This window comes from Platalea leucorodia (assembly GCF_965183815.1).
Source record: "Platalea leucorodia genome assembly, chromosome: 4".
Lineage (NCBI taxonomy): Eukaryota > Metazoa > Chordata > Aves > Pelecaniformes > Threskiornithidae > Platalea > Platalea leucorodia.
Genome location: NC_138826.1, coordinates 48,695,333 through 48,717,358, shown reverse-complemented (window position 1 = coordinate 48,717,358; position 22,026 = coordinate 48,695,333). Strand labels below are relative to the sequence as shown.

Genomic DNA, 22,026 nt, shown 5'->3' with positions numbered 1-22,026 from the left:
CTGTTCCCCCCCGGCCGCCCCGGACTTCCCGTGCCCCGCGGTAACCCGAGCCTCATTTCCTGGTCGGGGCTCTTAAAGGGGCAGCCCCGGCGGTGGAACAAAGGCCGCCGTGCTGCCTGCCTGCCTGCCTGCCCGCCCGCCGGCCGGCGCTCCGCCCGCCGCTCCCGCTCCCCCCCCCCCCCCCCCGCCATGTTCGCCCATGCCGCTGCACGGACCGGCGCTGGAGGCCGCTACCGCCGCGCGGCGTTTAAAGGGCCCGCGCCGGTCAAGTGACGCTAAATCAGACGAGGCGACCCGGCTGCGCCCTCCCAGCCTCCCCTCCGCTGCGCCCGGCCCGCATCGGCACCCGAGAGCGCCGGCGGCTCGCCGCACTCCCGCCCCGGCCGCGGGGCACCGCCGCCCCGCCTTCGCCCCTCCCCGCCGGCGGCCGTTCTTGCCGGCGGCCTCCTGCTGCCGGCGCGGCCCCTTTAAGGGGCGGTGCGGGGTGCCGGGAACCCACGTCAGTTTCGGCCCCGAAACTCCGGATCAATGAGCGGCGCGGGGCGGGGCGGGGCGCAGCGCCCGGCCAGGCCCGGCCCGGCCCCCGCCGCCTTTCGGTTTCTCTCTTCCAGGAAGGAAAACACCGGCGGGGAGCGGGGCCGCGACGGCAGCCGCCGCCCCTCCCCCTGCGCCCCCCCCCCGTGCCGCGCGCGCGCGCGCACCGACTCGCACGGGCAGAGCGCGCGCAGTCACACACACGCACACAGAGCCACAGGCGCGCGCGGCGGGGCGGGAGCGATCGCGCGCCCTCGGAGGAGCGGCGGCGGCGGCGGCGCTGAGGAGGGGACTCCGGCGGCGGGGCGCCTCCCCCCGGGCAGCTCCGCGGGCCGCGCCCGCCGCCGGGCGATGGTGGCGGCAGTAACTTCCCCTTGAGGGGCCGGGCCGCGCCGCGCCGCGCCGCCGGGCCGGGAGAGGAGCGGAAAGTGGGGAAAGCCCGAGAACTTCCCGTCCGCCCGCGCCCGCCCCGCCGGGCTTCGCCGTTTCCCTCCTGAGAGATGTCTGAGGCTCCTGCTCAGTGTTGCATCAAGGTAAAGCCCCGTCCCTCTGTCCGTCCCTCTGTCTGTCCGGCCCCTGTCAGCGCGGGACGCGCCCGCCGGCGCCTCAGGGCGGCGGGCGCCGTGCTTTGCCCGGGCTTATTTGGGTGGCAATGACTGATTCTTCCGCTTCTCCCCCCCCCGTGAAGGGCGGTCGCGGGGGGGCGGGGGCCGGGGTCCCCCCAGGTTCGCGGGGCGCGCAGCCCCCAGCCGCGGCAGCCGGGAGCGCCGAGCTCCCCGCGGCGGCGGCCGGCCGGGGGCGGGGGGGAGGCGGGAGGCGGCCGCAGGGACGCGGCTCCCGGCGGTTGTCAGCGCCGTGCGCCTGCCCCGGGGGGACGCGCACGGCAAAGCCGCCGCCGCCGGCGGGGTTCCGCGGCGTGGCTCTTCGCGGCAGGAGCCGGCGGAGCCCCGGGAGCTTTAAAGGGAGCCCCGGGGTCCGGCCCGGCCTCCCGCGGGGCTGGTTGCCCGCCGTCCCCCGCCGGCAACTTCGCAGAAAGTTTCCTGCCGTCGGGGAGATGCAGCCGCCGCTGCTTCCACCGACAGTGGGTTGTGGGGCTTGTTTTTTATTTCTTGCTTTAATTTATTTTTTTTTTTTAATAACATCCGTATTACTATTATTCTTTATTTTTAATCGCTGCATTTACTGGCGTCGCTTGCCCGTCAGCAGGTAGGGGAGCCGGGGCTGCGCAGCCCGGCCCCGCTCTGCCAGGGCCCGGGGATGCGTTTCTCCGTGGCTTGGCCTGGTGAAGAAGGGGTTGCCCCGTGAAGTTTCTCGTGTTAAGTGGAGGCGGTATAAAGCTGAGACAATGGAAACAAAACTGAGTTTCCTTTTTTGTCCAGACCCTTCCTATCTAGCAGCCCGCTAGAAATAGCGCTTTCCTCTCTCCTTCCCTCACCCCTCGGTTTTGCTTCAGTTATGCGTTTTCTTCAGGAGTTGCTTTGCCTTGTTGCCAGCCTGGACTCTCCCTTCTGCTTGCGACTAACTCTGCCCGACTAACTCTGTCCGAGCGGTTGTCTCTCCCTGCCTGGGAGGAAAAGGTGACTTCCAGACTCTCTCTAAGGCGAAGAGCCTAGAATAAACACTTATTTATTCAGCTTACAAGCATGACACTTTTTTGTTTGCTTGCCCCGTGGGGGGTGTGTGTGTGTGCGTTTACGGTGGGAGCCTTGCGTTCTATACGGTGTGACCACAATTTGAAAACTTCTGGGTGTATTTTCTCTTGCTGAGTTAAATCTGTTCAGGCCTGCGTCCCGTGAAGACTCGTGGCTTAGAGAGTCTAGTTTGACTTTTCATAACGCAGATGGACAAATTGGATAATAGGGTATTGTATGCGCAAAGTATGGCAAAGTGCTAATGCAGGCAAAATGTGGACAATTAACTAAGCAGATCCCGATATGTATAAACTGAAATATAATTACTGTTTTTTCTAGGTAAACGCTGTGGAAAGATAGGATGTGTTCTCTGGACAGAAGAACACAAATGAATGTCATGAAAAAGTAGTGTCGTATAAGTTGTGTTTCCTTGTTTTCGACATGTGTCATTTTGAAAATACGAGGCTTACTTCTGCTCTTACTGAAGTCAGCAACAAAACTGCTGTTGATTTCAGGAACAGTAAAACTGGTCCTTCCCTAACCTCACTGAAGTATGTTATAGAGTCATACTGTAAGGGATCAGCTACATAGCAGGAGAGATACGTGCAAACTTCTATTTGAGTCTTGAAATGATTAAATGTCAATTTTTCATTATGTTTAGAGAGATATTGGGAAACTAATTTTTTTTTTTGAAGTGACTTTCTAAACATCGTGGTCTGAACTTATTTTATTTTTTAATATATGATTTGTTTACATGCTGACCCTTGCAGTTATCTTTGTCAGATGACAGAAACTACTGTTGTTGGCTTCTCTGCTGGTGATTATTTTAATAGTTTCAAATGTAGAAAGTATGTATTTTCAGACAGAAATGTGAATTTCAAATGATAGCGTTTCTTTACCAGTCAAACCATTCCGGGTAACTTTCTGTTCAGTTTTTCTAACTATCATTGTTTTTTGGACGCTTGTTTCAAGCAGGAAGGGTTAAAGGTGGTTGCCATCAGCAGCTGGATTTAAGAGGAGTTGTTTAAATGGTAGTGTGATTATACAAGTATGATCGATTATTTCTTCACCGTGCAAGTTCAGCTTGCAGCATGGAGCGTGAGGTCAAGGCAGAGGAGCAAGCTCCGCACCGTACTCCAACTTTGCTGCTGTGTTGTTCTGAAAAGTAGCCAAGTATTGTGCTGCGAGGGTGTTGCAGAGGTTCATTAGGAGCCTGTGAACTGGAAGCGGTGGTGCTGGTGGATGTATTTTGGTTTGTTTTTTTTTTTTTTTTTTTTTTCCCCTTCCTCCTCCAACACAGGGCAAGGGTGCGTGCAGTAAATGCCACTGCAACTGGGGTGATGAACGATGGAAAGCTTCGGGGGAGGGAGTGAAGGCTAGTGCTTTGTTTTTGACCGAGCTGCTCAGTCCACGGCCTCCCTATCTCACCTTATTAGAGAAGCGCTGTAGTAAGATTTAGAAAAACCTTGAGGAGGTGAAGTTTTGGTGTATATTTAACTACTGGTAATCAATATAAACTTGCAGTAATATCTCGGTTCCTGTCAAGTACTTATCAGTATGTATGTGTGATTGTATATTGATATGTGTTTGCTTTGTGGCAAGTATGTGTGCTTACTTACATTAACTATTTCTCCGAGAGAGGAGAAATATAACGCTAATATCCTGATCTTGCCAGCACTTGGGTGTGTGTTTGCCTGGCTGATGGCAAGCAGACCCGTTGTGGCAAGGAAGTTAAGTGTGTGCGTAAAGAGTCTGAAGCTGCAGAGGGAAGTCATCGCTGGAGTTTAGAAAATAAGATCTTGGGGGTCAGAGGTGAGCATCAAGTTTGCTACAACTTAGGGCACCAGCGTACTCTCTGCGGGAACCGATAGGCTTCGGGCTTGTGGCAGACTCCAGCCCGCGAGGGCCTGAGGGCTTTGACTCCAGGGTGGATTGGGAAGGGACATCTGGTGTGGCTGTCGTATTCGGACGCTATTTTCATCCCAGTTGTTAGGATGTCTGCGTTGGTAGTAAACCCATTCCTCTGATCCTGAGCCACAGTAGTTAGCTGATTATATTATTGTAAATACTGCCACGATGTTGGCACTCATTACAGTATGGGCAAGTGATCCTTACGGCCTCACCTCTCCTCCTCCAGATGGGAGAACTGAGGCACGGGGAGAGTGTAAACATCCTCGCAAAGGCTTACACAAGAGCAAAAGCTCAAAGGGAGACAGGACTAGAAGTTTAGACACAGGTGATGATTTTTGTGATTAATTAAGGTCCTTGTGGTGCTGAGTTCTGTTTAAAACCTCACCTGGAGCTTTCTGATTGTGAGGATATACCTATTTTTTTCCTGAAGTTAGAATACCTTGAGAATATCATTGTGGTGTCATGTGGAGGCTCAAAATTCAGCAGGCAAATAGAAGAGTCCCAAAGGGCACAGTTTAAATTGTTTATTTTCCTTTTTCTAAATCTGGCACTTTCAGTTGCTTAGTCTGATTTACCATGCGACCATACAAACAATTGTTCTGGCACAAGTGTGGAGTTGTGGGGGAACTAAAACTGGGAATATGGGGGGGGTGGAATCAGCTGCTTCAGATCTCCCAGGCCAGGGCTTCTCCGAGCCGAGGCTCCCTTGCGTGCGCCTGGCTGATGCTTGAGCTGAGCGTGCTTTCTGTGGGCAGCACTGAAGGCACGGAGCCTTCCTGCGAGTCAGGTTTCACAACTGACTCCAGTGGAGATTTTACGCAGCCGTACGCTGGTGGATGTGAGCGCTTTCTTGTGCAGTGAGCTGTACGTAGTGGCCCTTGTGATGGCATGGGCACCGCAGGAGTCAGCACAGAACCCTGTAGCTTGAGGACTTGTCTCACTGGTGCTCATTTCGGATTCAAGGATGTACCTTGTGATCATTTAAAAAAAAGAAGAGGGGGGAGAAAAGACTGATCGTGTAAGCCGAAGGGCAAAGAATCAGCTTAGTGTTTGAGCTTTCAGTCTTAACTGGCTTCCCCAGATTTACTTAATTTTTACTGTCTCCTAATACTTCACTGATGCTGTTTTTGCAAAGAGCTCTCTCCCACTGAAGGCTTCCCGTGCTGAGGGACTCTTCAGCACTGCACAGCCAGAATCCTGTTACCCTTAAGCACGGCTGAGTATCTGTTAGTGCAGAGTATTTTCCTTAATGTTTATTAGTGAACTTGTGTACTAGGAGGAGGATCCTTCTTCTATTAGTGTCAATGACAAAACTCTCATTAAGTTCAGTGGGTGTGGGATTGAATGGGAGAAGACCATTGTTTAGAAGCACATACTATTTAACACCTGATTAATCATTTAACTCCTTGGCACCAGCTAAATTTAATCCCTCTGAAGCAAAATTTTACTAACACTGCCCCAATTAAACAGTGGTCATTACTGTTCACTGTGTCATTACAGGTGAAGTCAGTTTCCTGGGAGGCAACCCATTAAAACAGCAGCCCCAATCTGAAATGCCCCAATTAAACAGAGGATACTTTAATGATAATTTACATGACTATTACACCTTGCATCTCAAAGTGCCTTTTGGAGGGAGGTGGCTAAGCAGCGCTCTGCTGATAGAAATGATGATAAGCAGGAGGTGAAGTCTTGTACAGTTACACAGAAGTGAGGTTTCTGCCTTTTGGAAAAGTTATTTGGGTCCTTGAGTGCTTACTTGGTGATAGCTTGCCTTCTGAAGTCTTCTGACAAAAGCTTTCCTAATAACATGCTTACTGCAAGAAGGGAGAGCTAAGGCAACCTGTGTTTTTGGCCAGTAGTGTGGTTCTGACCTACAATCCAAAAATTGGCTGATTTGTTTGTTTTTTTTTTTGCATGCGCTTGTTTTGGAGTATTTGTGGTTCAGTGCCTTCAGCTGGGCATCCCCAGAGCAACAGCAATTCAGAACAAGTGCTTCTGAAAATGTTTGCTTTGGCCTTTGCTTTCCCTATCTGTGAAACAGGCATAAAATAATAATGAACATACCTCTGCAAGGCAGTAGCGAGGCTTAGTATTTGTAATGCAGCATGGAAACAAATTGTGTTTATTACAGAAATCGGTGACAGAGTGATCTGATTTGTTCCTGGCTTTTTAGTTCACACGGTGTTTGGGGGCGGGGGTGTGTGTGTGTGGTGTTTGGCTGTTGGCTTTTTTGGTAGGGGCCACCTACCTCTGCTGAGCAGTTGGAGAGAACAAGATATTACTGCTTCACCATGTCCCTATGGCTGGATCAGCCACGCGTGGGCAGGGTGGTGTTTCTGCGTCCACAGCCCGCAGTGAATGTGGCTTTGGGAGAGGCAGGTGTAGCTGCTCTGCCACGATCCTGCTCCTGGCCCAGGGCAGGAGCTCCTGGGAGGGATGGCAGCCAGATGTGGCTGCCAGAGCAATCCTCACCGCCTTCCCCTGACCACTGTCCTTCCCAGGGCTCCCTGAAGCTGAATGCAGAGCAAACTGCATATTTGGTTGTCCCAGGTGTTTTTTTTTTTTGTGGGGATAGGAGGGCATCCCTCTCTGTTAGATTAGATACACCTTCATCATCTGACAAGGGAGGACCTGCTGGCAAAGGCAGTGGCTGGTGGTCAGCTGCTGGCATTGTCACAACAATTAATTTTTAGGTCGCAATGTATCCCTGTGCCTCCTGAGGGAAGGAGGCCACCCAGGACAGCCCACGGGTGGGATGTTCCTCTAGGCAATCATGAATAAGCCAAACTGAGCCCGGGTACGTGCTCATGTTCAGCCCAAGCAAAGAGACCAGACAGGCCACCAAAACTCCTGTGCCTTTAACAGCAGAGTTGTGGGAATCGATTCCTGCTATCGTGGGTTATTTTTTTAGGTCTGCAACCCAAGCCAAATTTAGACCTTATTGCTTCTGGTGTTGCCGAGTTGTCTTCAGGCAGTGTTTTGTTGGAGCACAGAGGACAGCTACTCTCTTTGTCATCTTCTTTAGTAACATATGGAACTCAAGCCTAGATTATACTGATTCTCAGCCCCCCCCCCCCATGCCACTGCTGGCAGGAAAATAAATGCAGAAAACTCCCTCTGAAGTTGAACTTGTTTATGGAATGTCTGGAGCCCTGATAAATAAAGGATTTTGAAAGGAGTTAGGCTTTTCACTGATAGATGGTATTGCTTCTCTCCTGTAATGCTACTGAGCTCCAAAGTAAACTGGATATAGCAATTAAGGAAAGCTATAAATGATTCTTCATCTAAATGATTTTCCAAAGGTTATTTCTTGTTAAGCCACATGCAGTTTCTTTGCTTCAGTGTTGTTCTTGTACAGTTTGCAAATACTATCCTGGTTAAGACGGTCTGGAGGGAAAATGGGTATGAAAGAGATTCTCACTGCGGTATTTATGTTGGTGTTCTATGGAATGTTTGCACACGGAAATAAATAGCATTGTAAATAATTTTAAAGATGTGTATAATGTCAAGAGTAGCATTGGGTGTGACTGCAAGAGTTAAGTGTTAGGACAATTCCACAAAAATACTTTGAATGTGACAACTGGGCTTTACATTTTAAATGATTAACAGCTGGCTAATATTAAATCCAGAGTTTGCATGTTTAATTTTAAAATAAAATTAAATGTGGTTATAAATAGGAATGATGAGTGATTTCTTGGTGTTTTGGGTTTTTTTTAATTTATTTTTGGTTTTTTGTTTGTTTTTTTGGTCTGCTTTTGTTGTAGGGTTTTTGTTTTGTTTTGTTTTTTTTCTAGCTAGCTCAGGTAGGGTCTGATCAAGCTTGGAAATTATTTGTTTTGAAAAGGCTTCAGAGTTTAATCTGGAGGAAACCAACTAGTATCCAGTAAAGGGTATCCTTAAAACTGATGGAATGCAGCAGAGAGTGAGATTCTTTATATAGTCTGAATTTCAACAGAGTATGGCTGAAGTGATTTTTTTCCATTATGTCTTCAGTGGGATCCTCCAAAACATCTATTAACAGAAACTGGGAATGTTTTCTAAGTGGTATGGGATTCTGTGGAAATCCAGGAGCTTGGAGTTCTACCAGATAAATGAAATGTTTAATAAAAGTGCCAGAGATAGTAGTACTAGAATTCAGAGACAGATTTATCCAGTTAGTAGGGCCACAACAAAGCATTCAATATCTGCAAACCACATTTTCCTGTTCTCTTTCTCCTTTTATTCCTGAAAAGGACTTCACATAAAAGTGGTTTCTGTCATTGATGGAGCACTGTGAAGCTCTGCTGATGTGCTTGGAGGTCAAACGGAGCAAACCCAGCATTACAGCAATATTGGGGAGCTCCTTCCCACTTTCTAGGAATGCATCTGAGGTCTGTGTTGGGATTCGCCCCCGTGACAGAAGTAATCCTTTTTTCTTCTGGTGGATTAGGACTGGAGATTGTTGTTTCACCTTGTTCCCTCTTGAATGGCAAGTTCTCATCTTCCTGCCTGCCCTGTGCTTTAAAACACGGGCAAAGCCAAGCCTTCTCAGACCTGTCCAGGAGCTGAGGTTAGAGGTGGTAGGGTGTGAGGATCTGGAGGCTCTGAGGTGAGGGTGTTGGTCCCAGTCATCACTGGAGGCTACTGGAAAAAAACGTTCCCTGGCAGATGGGTCCTCCCTGCCCCATCCACGAGAAGCTGCTTGGTTATTTCCAGCGGGCACCACTGCACGAGACTGGGTGCAACTTGAAGCTTGCAGCGCGATGGGGGTGTAGCGCTGATGGGCCAGTCAGCTGTGCCACTGCATTTCTGCCGTGGTGGCTCTGGTCTCAGCAGCCTCACCCCAGCTCCAGAGGACCGGCTCCCTCCAGTTTAGAGCACCGTTGTGCTGGGTTGGGCAGCCTGGTGTAGGCACATGTAGGTGCCAGGTGCCCAATTGGGGCTGTGCTGTGACTGTGGAGTGACGGACCCGCCGTCTCCCTGGGGGTGAGGAGATGAAGGGCTGAACTGTTTTCACGGAGGGATGAGGATGCACTCGTTCCTGCTAAGTCCCAGGGTGCCAGGAAGGGCACCAGGTTGCAGGAACAGGAGTGCTGATGGGTGTAAAAGATATTTCTCAGTTGGCAGTCTGAGTGGTTGTGTCATTGTCAAATGGCTTGAGCAAATGGATTCTCTGGAAGAGGACTCGGGGAAGACTGTGGGAGCGGCTTCCAGGGGAAGAAGGTTATGGGCTGTAAAATATTTCATGGCATGTGGCCTGAGATATGTATCGCACATTGCACAGTAAACACTGGGCTCAAACACACTGGAGATAGTGTCTTAGCAAGCTACCTCGCACCAGCTGAGTCATCAGAGCCATCCGTGACTGACCGTGCGCTGGCTTTTATTACCTCCCAACTGGGACAAATTACAACTTCTTTTAAACCTCAAAGTAAGAAGAGAGTGAATTAATAGCGTATGTACAACCCATTAGCACAGCCAACTGAACCATGCTGATGGGCAGTGGCTGAGTTTTGCAGGCTTGGAGAAGCGGGCAGAAAGTGCAGTTGGTTTTTTTTTTTTTTTTTTTTTTTTTTTTTCCTCTCTTGGTAGTTTTGAGTGAGGCTCTCTCATGGCTCTTCTGCTTAACAGAAACAGTGAGGTCTCCTTGGGCTGTTTGGCCCTGAACTGGTCTGGCAGCTGGGATTGTATTTTAGGAAATGATTTGGTTGGTGAATAAAAGAGAAAACTGAACTCAGTTTTCAATTTGGGGTCAAACAGGCAAATAAAAATGTAGTGGGAAAGGAGCAGGGAGTAAAATAGAAATTACCTGTATATTGCAGTTTGAATCCATGCTGTGTATCAGCTCTGATTACAGTGCTCTTTCCTGACTGCTAGGAAGGTTTGTAGTGGCACTGAAAAAGATACAGAAATGAGCAGGGAAGTTGCCTGGGGAAACTTCCATAGGAAGAGAAGCTGTATTGCCTAGGACTCTTTGGCTTGGAAAGGAAACTGCTGAGGGAGGTATAATAGAAATCTATAAAATCACACAGTAGTGTAGTATGGGGAGCAATTATTTCTGATAGTACAAAACTAAAGCAGGCAATTAAATTACCAGCCAGCAAGATTAAAACAAGTACTTCTTCCATCCGTGTTAAATTACGGAACTCACTGCTGCAGGATGCTGTGGAGGCTAAAAGTACAAATGGATTTTAAAAAAAGAGGGTAGAGGAACACAGGGAAGATATTAAGCCCGACAGCCTGTATGGGAAGAAAAAACCCTATAATTACATAGGGGAAAGATTGCTTTTTCTGTCTGTTAAGCCTTTCCTGAAACAGAGACTTCTTGTCTTTGGGGGACAAGATCCCAGGCAAGATAGACTTGCTCTGATGATGTGTAGGCATTCAGATGCTTCAATGTAAAATTTTGCACCCTGGAAGGCTGGTCTCAAGAGCTTATTAGTCTCCTCCGGATTGTTTCCTAAGTCTCAGCCCCAGCAGTCTCGATTTCAAGAACACTAGTTAATTGTAAGTGGGAAGAGAGCTAAGGAAGAATTTGTGTCTGTGACTCAGAGAGATTTGTGAGCTCTGGATTGCTAGGACTAGCAAGAGATTGGCTTTGTTGCTTTAATTACCCAGATTTAAATGAAAGAGGGGAAAACCTTCAGGGAATACATGGAAGAGGAATTACAGATCAGCATTTGAAAAAGGAAAGTTTTCTGGTAATGGGAAAGAGACTTTGTTTGCTTCTAGGAGCCAAATGTGGGTTGACCTATGCTTTTCCAAAGGTCTCCCAGTTCTCATTATCACCCATGTGAAATGTGTTCCTGAAGCGTTAACTCTTTCTCACATACCCGACAAATGGTGTCCCCGCCGGAGCTCGCAGCCACGGGCCTAAGAGTTGCTGCTTTCGCTGCCTGGCCAAATGTTGCAAGCACTGACTGAACTGGCTCGCTCGCTAAGCCATGCTGTCATTTGTGCAAACCTTGCATCACGCTTTTGATTGTGACGACTTTTTTTTTTTTAAATGGCAAACAGAAGAATGGATATACCAAATCAATTCCGATATTGTTTTGCGTGTGTACTTTTTAGTTATTTTTCCTAGAGAGTGTGATTCACAGTGTTGGATAGCCGTTAGAACATACCGATTGCTGACGTGCAGCTAAATATGGCCTTTAACCTAAATTTAGTTTTCCTTTCTGCTAATCTATACAATGCCCGCAAGTATCTATTTAAGTAATTGGATGGTCTCATACAGATTTAGTTAGACTTTTATTTTGGAAAATAACAAATTACTTTGTTTGCTGGGTGATTGATTTTTTTTTTTTTTTTAATTTTACATGGTGTTTATGATAGACTGCACTTGGCTTTGCAGTGAAATGTAATTACGAGTGAAGTCTCCCCCATCAAAACCCTGGGCATTTAAAAGTAGTTCTTAAAAAAAAAAAAAAAGTTTTGGTAATTGTACATGAAAAGGAAGTGTCTGGTACATTTTAAGGTAATATTACTTAATAAATAACAAGCTTTTTTATTAAGCAAATGAAATATTGTATTTTTTTTTTAATTGCACTGATTGTTTCTTGTCATGTTGATCTAGTATGAGTAGATTTTGCTCCCTCAGCCCTCGTTTTTATTTGTTGACTAGAGGAAGAAAACAAGCTTCCTGTTTGTACAACTCCAAAGCATTTTCCAACTTTGGGTAAACTAGTCATTGCAATGAACTAATTAACTAAACTGAAAGAAGAAAATATTCTCTCTGTATCTGTTGCCAAAAGCTGGCTTGGCTCTTTGGCAGGCTCAGGCTCTAGGTGTACAATAGTGTGTTGCGCTCGTTTGAATTGTAGGACTTTCTTTTATGCTTTGGCACAAAGTTTTGTGCTTGGGATTTACTTTTAAAATTATTTTCCGCTATTATAGTTATGACTGCATCTCCATACACTTCAGTTTCACATTTTTTAGTTTTTTTAAAATGAAAAAAACCCCGACTTTAAAATTGAAATTTTAAAAGAAGTGGCTTAGAAAAATTATACACGTTTAGACACAATGCCTTGGTGGATCTTGAATACAGCACTAGACAGAACCTCTTTCTGTCCTCTGCATGTTCTTCTCTATACTGAGTTTTCATTTAATGCTTTAGTGGTGAGACCCATCTTCTTTAGCCACGGAGGGCTGAAGCAATGGAAAATCAGCTGACGTGAGGGGTATTTCTCTAGTTCAGTGTGAAGGTTTGGCTTTGCAAACGAGAGGAAGCCATCGTAGATGCAGGACAAGCCTCCTGGTTCCACATGAAACCAAACCCCTTATAGTATCATTAGTGCTCCTGGAAAGAAAAGGCTCTGAAAAAACAGGTGTTAACTTGCGTCCTGTAGTAGAGGTGACTGTATGCTTTCTAAGATACTCAAAAGTCTTCATTAGCTCAATGTTTTAAGATGTTTGTGGTCACAGCCAGTTCCCTGTGAGGCAGGGAACTAGGACTGCCCAGCTTCACAGATGGGGAGCAGAGTGGCTTCATGTAGTCTCTCGGTACTTACAGCTGCAGCAAAATAATGCTGTGGCCATTTGCCTGCTGCCCACCGGGGACTCCCCCTCATGATTTGCTTGGCAGATGATACTGGTCTTAGGCTGGCCTGTCCCATCACTCGTGCTTGCCCTTCCTGCTTGCTGGGGTGAGAACCTCATGGTCCTACTGCGTGTCCCTAGGAGGTGAAGAGTAATGTCACCATCACCTCACCTAGTCCAGTTATAAGGTGAACTTAAATAGTGATGAAGGAGAGGGCCAGTGTCCTTCAGTCTAGACTGGAGTTTCTAATTCCCTGTCTGTTTTCCATCAGTGGCCCACAGAGCACTTTGTCATATGCAGAATACTCATTCAGCCGTATGGGCCTTGGCCTCCTTTTTGTTGAAAAAGAGGAAAAAAAAAATCCTCCCCCAAACAACAGCTGAAGTTCTGTCACTTTCTTAATGTCAATTAAAAAATAAACATAGGTAGATCCAGGTTGTCAGAAGGTGGTTGGCACAGCGGTGAAGAAAGTGTGAAAGCCTTGGATCGAAGACATCAAGATAGCTCCTGTGATGATTTGTGACAGTGAGCAGCTGGCCTGGAATAGGGCTTGGTTTTAGAGCATATTTAAATTTAAGCATTATAGTGAGCACATGCATATTTAAATCTTCATCTTCTAAAGAGGAAAAAAAAAACCAACAACAAAACCCAAAATGAATTAAGGGAGTTAATTAGTAGAGGTGGTTAGAATGATAACTTTTGGGGATGGAGGAAGTTCCATTTTTGAGTTGCTTTCCATGTAACACCTGAGAAACAGAGCCAGCCTGAACAGTTTTGACTGGTCAGCAAAATGTTTCTTGCCCACTGTTCAAATTACTTGCTCGCAAAAATGAATGGCTTGGTTGGTATCTGTGCTTCTGGAAATAAAATAATTACATATGCTTGAAAAATAGATGTTTCTTGTTCAGAATTTGTCCCTGTGGGTTTTCTGAGAAAACTTCTTATCGTAGTCTTGAAAGCTCCAAGAAACCGGTCACCTGCAGGTTTTTCTGGACACATGCAGGTGGTGATAAGAGTCCAGGTGAGCAGTCCTGCACTTCGGGGTTGGAGCCTCTGTCGTGGTTTCCACCAGAGCTCCCAGAGTATGCTGCTCTCAGCCCATCTACCTTCACAGCCAGGCGCACAGGGATTTAGAGATATTCGGCACTGCCTCAAGATGTGAGCTTTGACATGGGGTGGCTCTCCATGCCTATGTAGATAGGGAGCTGTTTGAACCAGACAGAGATCTGGTATCTATATTTCTATGCACCTACTCTAAGCTATGGGACTGGAGGTTGGTGGAGGAAGGAAATAGGAGCCAGGGAGATAGGGTGGGATTGAGAGTGAAGGAATTAAGAACTGGGGCGGGGGTGTGTGTGTGTGTGGTTTGCTGTGGCAGCAACTGCAAGCATCTGGGCCCATTGCAGACTCCTGTGGAAATCATAAAAATTTGCTTTAGAAGGTCATGAGAGGCAGGGAGAAGCTGAATTGGGAAGGGTTATTTCTCATCGTATGGGAACAGGGAGGATCAGATGGAAGCATCTGGCAGTTTTAAACAGGGGGAAGAATGTTTTCACACAACATATAGTGAGGTTACGGACCTTACTGCCAGGAGTTATAATGTAGGGCCAAACAGGCAATTGGTTTCAAAAGACAGTTCATACTAGATGGATCTATTTGGGACTATTAATTGCAAAGATACAGCTGCAGTCCTTGGCTCAGAAAGCCCCTAACCTGTGAGTTGCTGGGGGAGTCTGCAAGGGAGAGTTTATTCCTTGTGCTCTTACCCTGAGCATTTCCTGCTGGGTGTCGCTGGAGATGTGGTGCTGACCAGAACTACTGTGGTTTTCCATTTTCATTTGGGGCTTTCATACTTTGGTGCTGGACTCTCTACAGATGCCTCTGACAAGCGGAAAAATAACAGTTGAGAAAACCTCTCATGTGAATCAGACCTGCTGTGTTTCTTGATCTTGTTGTGATGTTTCCTCAGAAGAGGTAACCTGACCATCTGAAATTCGTGAGACGAATGTTCTTCAGGTTATGAAGGACTTCTCAGTTAATTTTGTTCGGGAAAATTCTTGGGGATTTTCCTGTCCTTGACTCTCCTCTTGGGCTGTGACGCCATTTATTGGTATAAAGCGCCCTGACCTATTTTATTTCTCTAGGTTTTTCCCAAGATTTGGCTGACAGAGGGTGGAAAAAATAATTAGATTCTTAGATAATGCAAATGCTACGTGCTGTGTCAGCCGCGCCTCTTCTGATGGCTGATAAGAGACAAGTGAACACAGTTCCTTGCAAGACGAGGATGCGTTTGTTTGGATGGCACAAACACGTAACCATGTGACTGTGTGGCTGATGACCAGGTGTTATACAACACAGGGACAATTCCAGCACTTCCATTAATTTATTCCGTCAGCATGCCCGAAACCTGCTTTGGAGTGACTATCTTGATTTGATAGTTCAATCTCTTTGCCTTTCAGTCCCTGACTCTTCTTTTCAAGTTCCTAATAGCTGAGAAAATTGAGGAGGAAGTGTTGTTTACTGAGTGCCTGGACTTCATTTTTCTACACATAACGATTAAGAAATAAGTGAGCCGGTAGACAGGACCTTCTCGTGGGACCCTGTGTACACCAAATGTTTTTCTTCAGTGCAAGTTGAGCTGTTTCTCAAACCATGCTTGTCCTGTGCTAATGCAGTTAGTGGGCAGTTAGAACTAGAAAGGTGAGCTGGCTAAAAGGAAAAAAAAAACCCAAACCCTGCAAATCCTTGTGTGTCCTTTACCAAGCCCCACATCTAGAACGGTGTCCTACAGCAGGCGTATACCATAGCAGCTTGCTCTCATGTGGTATGTACTTGCCTGTCCTTAGGCGGAACTTAGTTGTGATCTGTGTGCTGCCAAAGCTGCTCACCTTTAACTGTCTCCTGAGGCCCTGTCCCACCACACCAGCCTGGACGGTCCCTCTAGGGACAGGGTCTTCCTTTGCTGTTCCCAAGTGCTGGCTATAGAGCCTGAATGTCTGAAGACATCATACCCACTACCAACACAGTAAAACAGAAGCAGAAATTCCCAAAAGATGCTGATAGCTGAAGGAATTCTGTTTTCCTGGTGTTAAACACAAGGAAGTTAATTTTATCGTTCTGTACAAAAGTGAATTAAAGTATGTCCGTTTACCACATGCAGAGTCAGGTCATGCACTTTCCTAACCCAGCGTGCAAGCACAGCAGTAACATGATCCTGTGACCAAGGACTGTATTATTTGCCCGGGTTTTGTAGATCATCTTTAATTTCTTACTTACTGATATCCTAGCTGTTTGCACTCAATTACTTAACTCCTGAATTTCCCACTCAGGCTTTGGGTATCGGTATGGTTCACGGTGCTGCAGGAGTGGGTGCTGGAATGCCGTCTGTGGACAAATGAACAGTTAACAATGCACTCCTGAATGCAGCCCTCATTTTAGGCTGGTGAAGCAGGGCTACGTCTTCTCATGCCTGCCTTTTGCAGCGCTCAGCCTGCCCCTTTCTCACATTTCCAAATGGATAGCCTATTCGTTCATGCACGGTCACCATGCTGTGTTTTCCTTCAGGTTTGTACCTCAAGTTTTACCTCGCCTTTCACATGTTTGAAGCCACAGTCCTCAAAAGTGTTGGTGACAAGGCTACTGGGACAACACAGCCCTTGGAGATTGCGAAGTCCGTTTGTTCCAGTCACTTGAAATAGGAGCTAAATGATATGCCTGGTTTTAGAAAGCAGCAGTATTCTATCTGATCTTGTCCTTCCAGTGGAAAAAAAGGTGAGGGTTTGATAATCTATATGGCAGTACAGTGGTAAACTTGGAGTGATTTAGACCGTTAATGGAAAGTACTTTAACTTTGATTTCTTAACAGTATGTCAGATGAAAGGATAATCTTAGCCTGTCTGATTTCCCATTGCTGCTGGCTTGCATAGCATCTGCCTAAAATGAAAAGGCAGCGCACAGATCCCAGTGTGCAAAAGTAGCAGGCCGCTCGCGTGGCCAGGTCGTTAACTTCCTTCCCTCCATTTCTCGATCTCAGGTCTCGCTGCTGTCCATTGTTAATTATTCTGGCTGTGGGCTCATTAAGAAGCCCTGAACACCAGGCATTTTTCCAGGCACAAGTCGTTTGTGCTGAGATGTTTGTTTTTCCCGTGGCTAACTAGTGTCTAGCCTCCTCCTGCTTTGCTTCTTGCTTGTATGCTCTGTCATTTCCATTTGCATAGGGTAAGGGTATTCTCCCTAAACTCTGCTTTATTTGTTGCTGAAAAATGCACGTAGGAGGTCGTGGACTATATTGTCAGGCTGTGCTATAACCTGTTTTCTTTTGAAGTACAGTGGGATTTGGCATCATAAGAGGTGAGGCTCTTTAAGCATGATATGAAGAAGAGTCCTGCTCAAGATACGGTGAGGCAAGTAAAAACTGTGACTTGAGCAGGGGTCCTGGGTCTTCATCCTAGGTTGACCCTGCTAGTTCCTGAATTCTTCTATGGTGTGGCTGTATGATCCTGTCATACCATCCCTCCCTGCCTCTGGCAGTGTCTCTGTGAAGGAGTATTTGCCCATATCCAACTTTGGGCTGACATGAAGCCGGTTACTTCTCCGCAGGTTTTTAACCATTCTTTAAAGGCACTACAAAAGTGCATCACTGTTATTTTGCTGCAGTAGTAGTTTGATGAGACTCTTAGTTCAAGATAAGGTGGTAGCACCCTGAAAAATCTTGTCCCACCCTTCCCCTTCCTCCTCCTGTGGGCTGGCACAAATGTTTGGGCGGACCTGTGCTTGACAGGGCAGCAAATCTGGATTAAAATGGGCAGCTTGTGCTAGCGCAAGGTGTGCTAGCGTGGTGTGGAGGTGGGAATGAGCAGCTGGGAACATGAAGAGGGCAGGGCATGTTTTTTCAGTGGCGGTGCCAGTTGATCTGGGATTAAAGTGTTGATGAAACTCAGAGTAAAGCTTTGGCCAGATCTGTGTTACCTGACATCAGAACTAAAGCTTTTAAAGATTCACGCCTACTTTCTTTACAAGAACTGTTCCTTTAGGCTAGGTAGAGTAGCTACAGGAAAAGTGGTCACTGGCTCAGGAAAACGTGGTGGTTCTTGTGCCGAGAAGCCATCTCTCCTTTTCTTATATCAGCAGACACCAAGGGTCTGAAGCAGCATGGTTTGCTCTTCTAGTGTGAAGGGTAGAGCTGTTGCCTGGAGGTATGAATGAGCCTTCTGGTATCAGCGTGAGGCCCTGCTGCTGTCATCTGTGGACTTCCAACCGTGCTATGGCTTGCTTTGCATTTCTGAACACACCTTGGCTGTGCCATTTAGGTTTAATTGTAGGAGAATGCTGCTTTAATAAAAGGAGGCACTTGTACGTATTGAGTCTTCTGAGATAGACTGAGAACACTGAATGCTAAACCCCCCACTTTCATTGCAAATTTATGCTGTTCTGTACCGCTGATGCTGACAGGCAGTCTGGGCCTGTTTAACCGTGCAGCAAAGCGTGAAGCCTCTCTGGGTCAGAGGAGGAAGTTTGTCCCACGTGCCTAATCTAGAGGTCATTTCAGAGTTTCAATTATCTATTAAAATTGTGTCCTCGAAACACGCAAACACGGAAACGATACATTCGGTCCATAAATGCTAGCTCTTCATGAGCCATGCTTGCTGCAGCTTTCCTGGGAGCTTTGTATATGTGCCCTGTATTGGATTTGGTGTGAAAGGTATTTGTTACATCCTTTCTATAGAAAACTAAGCCAAGTCTCATAGATCTTGTTTTATTTTTCTTATATCTTCTATGCTGGCCTTGCGACATAGGTTATAAAAATACACCAGCCTGGTGCATATACTCATTATCCTGGACGGGGAGGATAGGGTTGGGTTAAGGTACTGTATGGAGATACAGGAGGTTTTAGTTCAGTCCCTGCTCTGCCACTTTGTTCTCTGTGACCTTGAAGTCATTTAATGTGATTGCCCTTCCATAAAGCATTAACGCCCAGCAAAATGGAGTCAGATCACGAGTGGAAACTGCTTGTACCTCTGTAATTCAAATAATTAATAATGATCTTGCCCTAACCCCTTGCTGGGATGATTAATATTGCAGGATTATTGGCAGTAGGACCCAGGGTTTACAGTACTGGGGTATGATTTTGGGTATTTTGCCTTTTTTAAAACAAAACAAAACAAAAACTTCTGTTTTGAACTCTATCTGAAGAACTCCTAAAGATAGCACTGTGTTGGTTGATGCATAATAGGGGGCCTGAACCATGGCTAGGATAATGAACTTAAAATTTAATGAAAATTAATATTAGTATCTGCACAGTGTAGAACTGCCGAGCTATCAGTTTGGTACTACCTCAACATTGGCAATTTGGGTAGATTTTAGTGAAATGGTTCCTTCCGGCTGATAGCAGCTTAGATGATTGTTGTGGTGAAGACTTGAGAAATTCTCCTCCCTCCTCCAAAGTTACTTGAAAAACTAAAGAAACTTTTGCAGCTAAAGGAGGAAAGAAGTCACTCTTCAAGACCCAAGTATGTACCAGAGATTATAAGACAATCATGTTTTATTGGACCTGATCTGTATGCTCCACTGAGTTCAAAAGGATTTGGCTGAAGCCTATAGTGATAACTGAGCAAGAGATAACTGATAAAGGAAAACTCATTATTAGTCAGTGGCACTGACCGTAATGAAAGCTAGTCAAAAGACAGATTTTTTTTCACACAGGTAACATCACTACTTTTAATTAATTTTCTGGAAGTTTGAACATGAGGCAAAAAGAATGTTTTTGGTTTAAAAAAAACCCAAACCCTTAGAAGTCTGGTTAGATTCCTAGGGATTTGTTAACAGCAAGGTCAGTTTGTCTCTTTTTTTTAATTACTCTTTTTTTTTATTTTGAGGTACTCTCATACAAAGCAGAAAGATTCAGCACTTCAGAACTCCATTCTTCATTTGTTTTTTCCTGACTCAGCTTGAGGAAGTTGACTGAAATAACACCTTTCCCTCAGAATACAGACAATGTGTTTTCTAATATTGATAACTCCTGATTAGCAGATGATGGCACCAAGAGCAACAAAAATAGGAAATGACGGTACAAAGTAGCACTTTTTTTTTTTTTTTTTTTAAAGCCAGAGGGGCTGGTAAGAAGCCATGAGCGGAGCCCATTGCATTTCTTTAACCAGTGTTTTATATCTTACCCGTGATGCCTGTGTGGCAGGCAGATGACAAACCCTCCAGACTTCTTTGTTCTTGACCCACCCACCTAGCTACCTGTCCATATCCCACGTCCAGTCTCACGTAACACTGGTGACTGCCTGAAACTGTGCAGACGCTGTACCTCTTGAGCCTGCGTGATGTCTCTGTCAGACAGGCAGCCTGGTCGGGGAGGGAGGCGGCTCACTGAGCATTCTGGCTCCCAAACAGTGGGTAGCACTGATGCTGTTGCTTCTCTGCAGCCGCAAGAAGTGACTTGCTGTCTGATTACCTGTCTCCTCCCCTGCACCAGCTCAAGACTTCGCAACTTGAGGCTCAACAGATTTTAAGGCTGACCTTGCCCAGATGAGTCATCTCTTTGAAGTGTGTGCACTATTGATGGGAGAGAAAGGAGGCAGGGATGCTCGCTGGCTGTGATACACAAGGCTGCTTTCCCCTGCCCTATCTCAGTGCATCAGGTGGAGACGTCTTTTCCTCCTGAGCCTCTGCATTGCCTGCAAGTTGGAAAACTAACTGGGCTGACATACTGAGGAAGGGTTTGTATTCTCCCCACCCCCTGCAAAACGTAAAACATTGAGAACATCTCTGACAAGTATGAAATTGGTGCGGGAGCTACTTCATTAGTTTGGTTGACTGCTATCCACCTGTCTTCCATTCATCTGCCTATTATTTTGTTATCAGTTCCTTGTGTGTACTGCGATTGGAAGAAATCTCTATTTGTTGTTCAGTCCCTTTCAGATTTATTTGGAATGCTTGTCTTCTTGGTTTTGTCTCTTGTCCCATCTCAGCGATGTGATTTCCTCTTTCTTCTACCACCCCTCGCCAAACACTTTGCACCATACAAAAGTACCTAGGTGCCAAGGTAGACTAGTAGTACTGTAGACCTGTTCAGCATGGACTGAATGGATATCAGACAGTGAAGAGGTCGAATGCTGAATGTTTTTGTTTTGTTTAATTTAAAAAAAGGAAAGAAGCTTTGGCTAGAACACTTCCCTATGAATAGATAGCCATTAGCTCTTGGAACATACTGTTTACCAGAGAGAACTCCTAAATATCTGAAAGTGAGATTTTTTTTTTTTTTTGGGGGTGGAAAAAAATTACATGAGAATGGAAATCCTTGATTTAGAAATGTAGCTTCCACGCTAGTCCTGCCGAATGGCTGCTCATCGCCCTCCCTGCTTCTCTGAAATAAGTCCTGCCAGTGCTGCTGTGTCACTGGTAGCGTGGGCTCTCAGCTCTGGTAAGGGACAGTGGCTCGGAGCTGACAGTCAGCTCCCAGGGATTACTCCCTTCCTTTTCCTTTTCTAGGCTGAAATGGTTGATGTTTGCCACCTCGTTTGAGAACAGCCACTTTCCAAGCTGCAGCAGCTGTTCATGCAGAATCTACATCCCTCTCAGGTGATTTGAACAGCTGGACAGAAGATTTTTGGGCTGCCCTTGCTAGGCTTACTTAAGTTTGAGAGTCATTTTTGTTGGATCCATCCTTGAATTAGATCAGCTCAAGCAATGTTGTGCAATTTTTACTCGGGACCAGTACAGCAGACAAGGAAAGGTGTGTGTATGTGTGTGGGAGGATGTTTTCAGCCCTGTAAATAATAATCTCCAACTCTTCGCAGGTCACTTCTTTCTTTCCTCTTCCCTTACTCCCAAAGATTGTTCCTGCATGTTTTACTGGTGAGATGAGGTTTCCTTTGGAAGTTAGGTGCCAATTTGAGCTTCACTCGGAAGCTTTATGAGAAGGTGGTTGAAGTGCTGGGGGAGGGAGCTCCCTTTGAGCATTTTCCCTTGCCTGTGGGGTATCCCTGTGAAGAACTGCTGGTTCTTAAATGCCTTGAAAAGGCCGGGGGCTAGGTTCCTGGAAGAGCTTTCTTTCCCCAGGGGACCCCTGAGGAATTTCGCTTGCACTTGTAGCCACTTTGTGGTGAGTACGAATGTACCCTGCTCTGCACTTCTTGGAACTGGGGCTCGCTCAGCATTTACATCTCAAGTACTGGTGCTGCATGTTTTCGTGTACCCCTCCTGACTCCATGGTCCTACGGTTGTGGTGGATTTTTGGCCACCTGTGATTTGAAGCAGAGTTGCTGAGGACTCCGTGTGTGTGTGTGTGTGTGTGTGTATAGGAATAGCAGATTAGAAAATGAGAGGTTGAGAGGCTCAAACAGCTTCCTGAAAGTGTGGGAGTACAGGCCAGAGAAAGGAAGAGAAATCTTTTTGAAGCTATATCAGTGCTTTACACGGACAAGA

General features: G+C 46.5%; 1 protein-coding gene across 4 annotated transcripts in view; it reads left to right on the top strand.

The window, feature by feature from the left end:
- Positions 1-751: 751 nt before the first annotated feature.
- Positions 752-22,026, top strand: part of ETV6 (ETS variant transcription factor 6) — a 145,688-nt gene continuing 124,413 nt past the window's right edge. For 2 of the 4 annotated variants that reach the window (XM_082309574.1, XM_082309568.1), the window contains exon 1: positions 756-1,067. Coding sequence is in view for 3 of the 4 variants with exons in the window: in XM_082309568.1 (XP_082165694.1) it covers positions 1,035-1,067 (33 nt within the window). In the remaining variant the exon portion in view is untranslated. Of the gene's footprint in view, positions 1,068-22,026 lie in introns of all 4 variants that reach the window. The other 2 variants (XM_082309571.1, XM_082309569.1) reach the window with 2 other exon arrangements.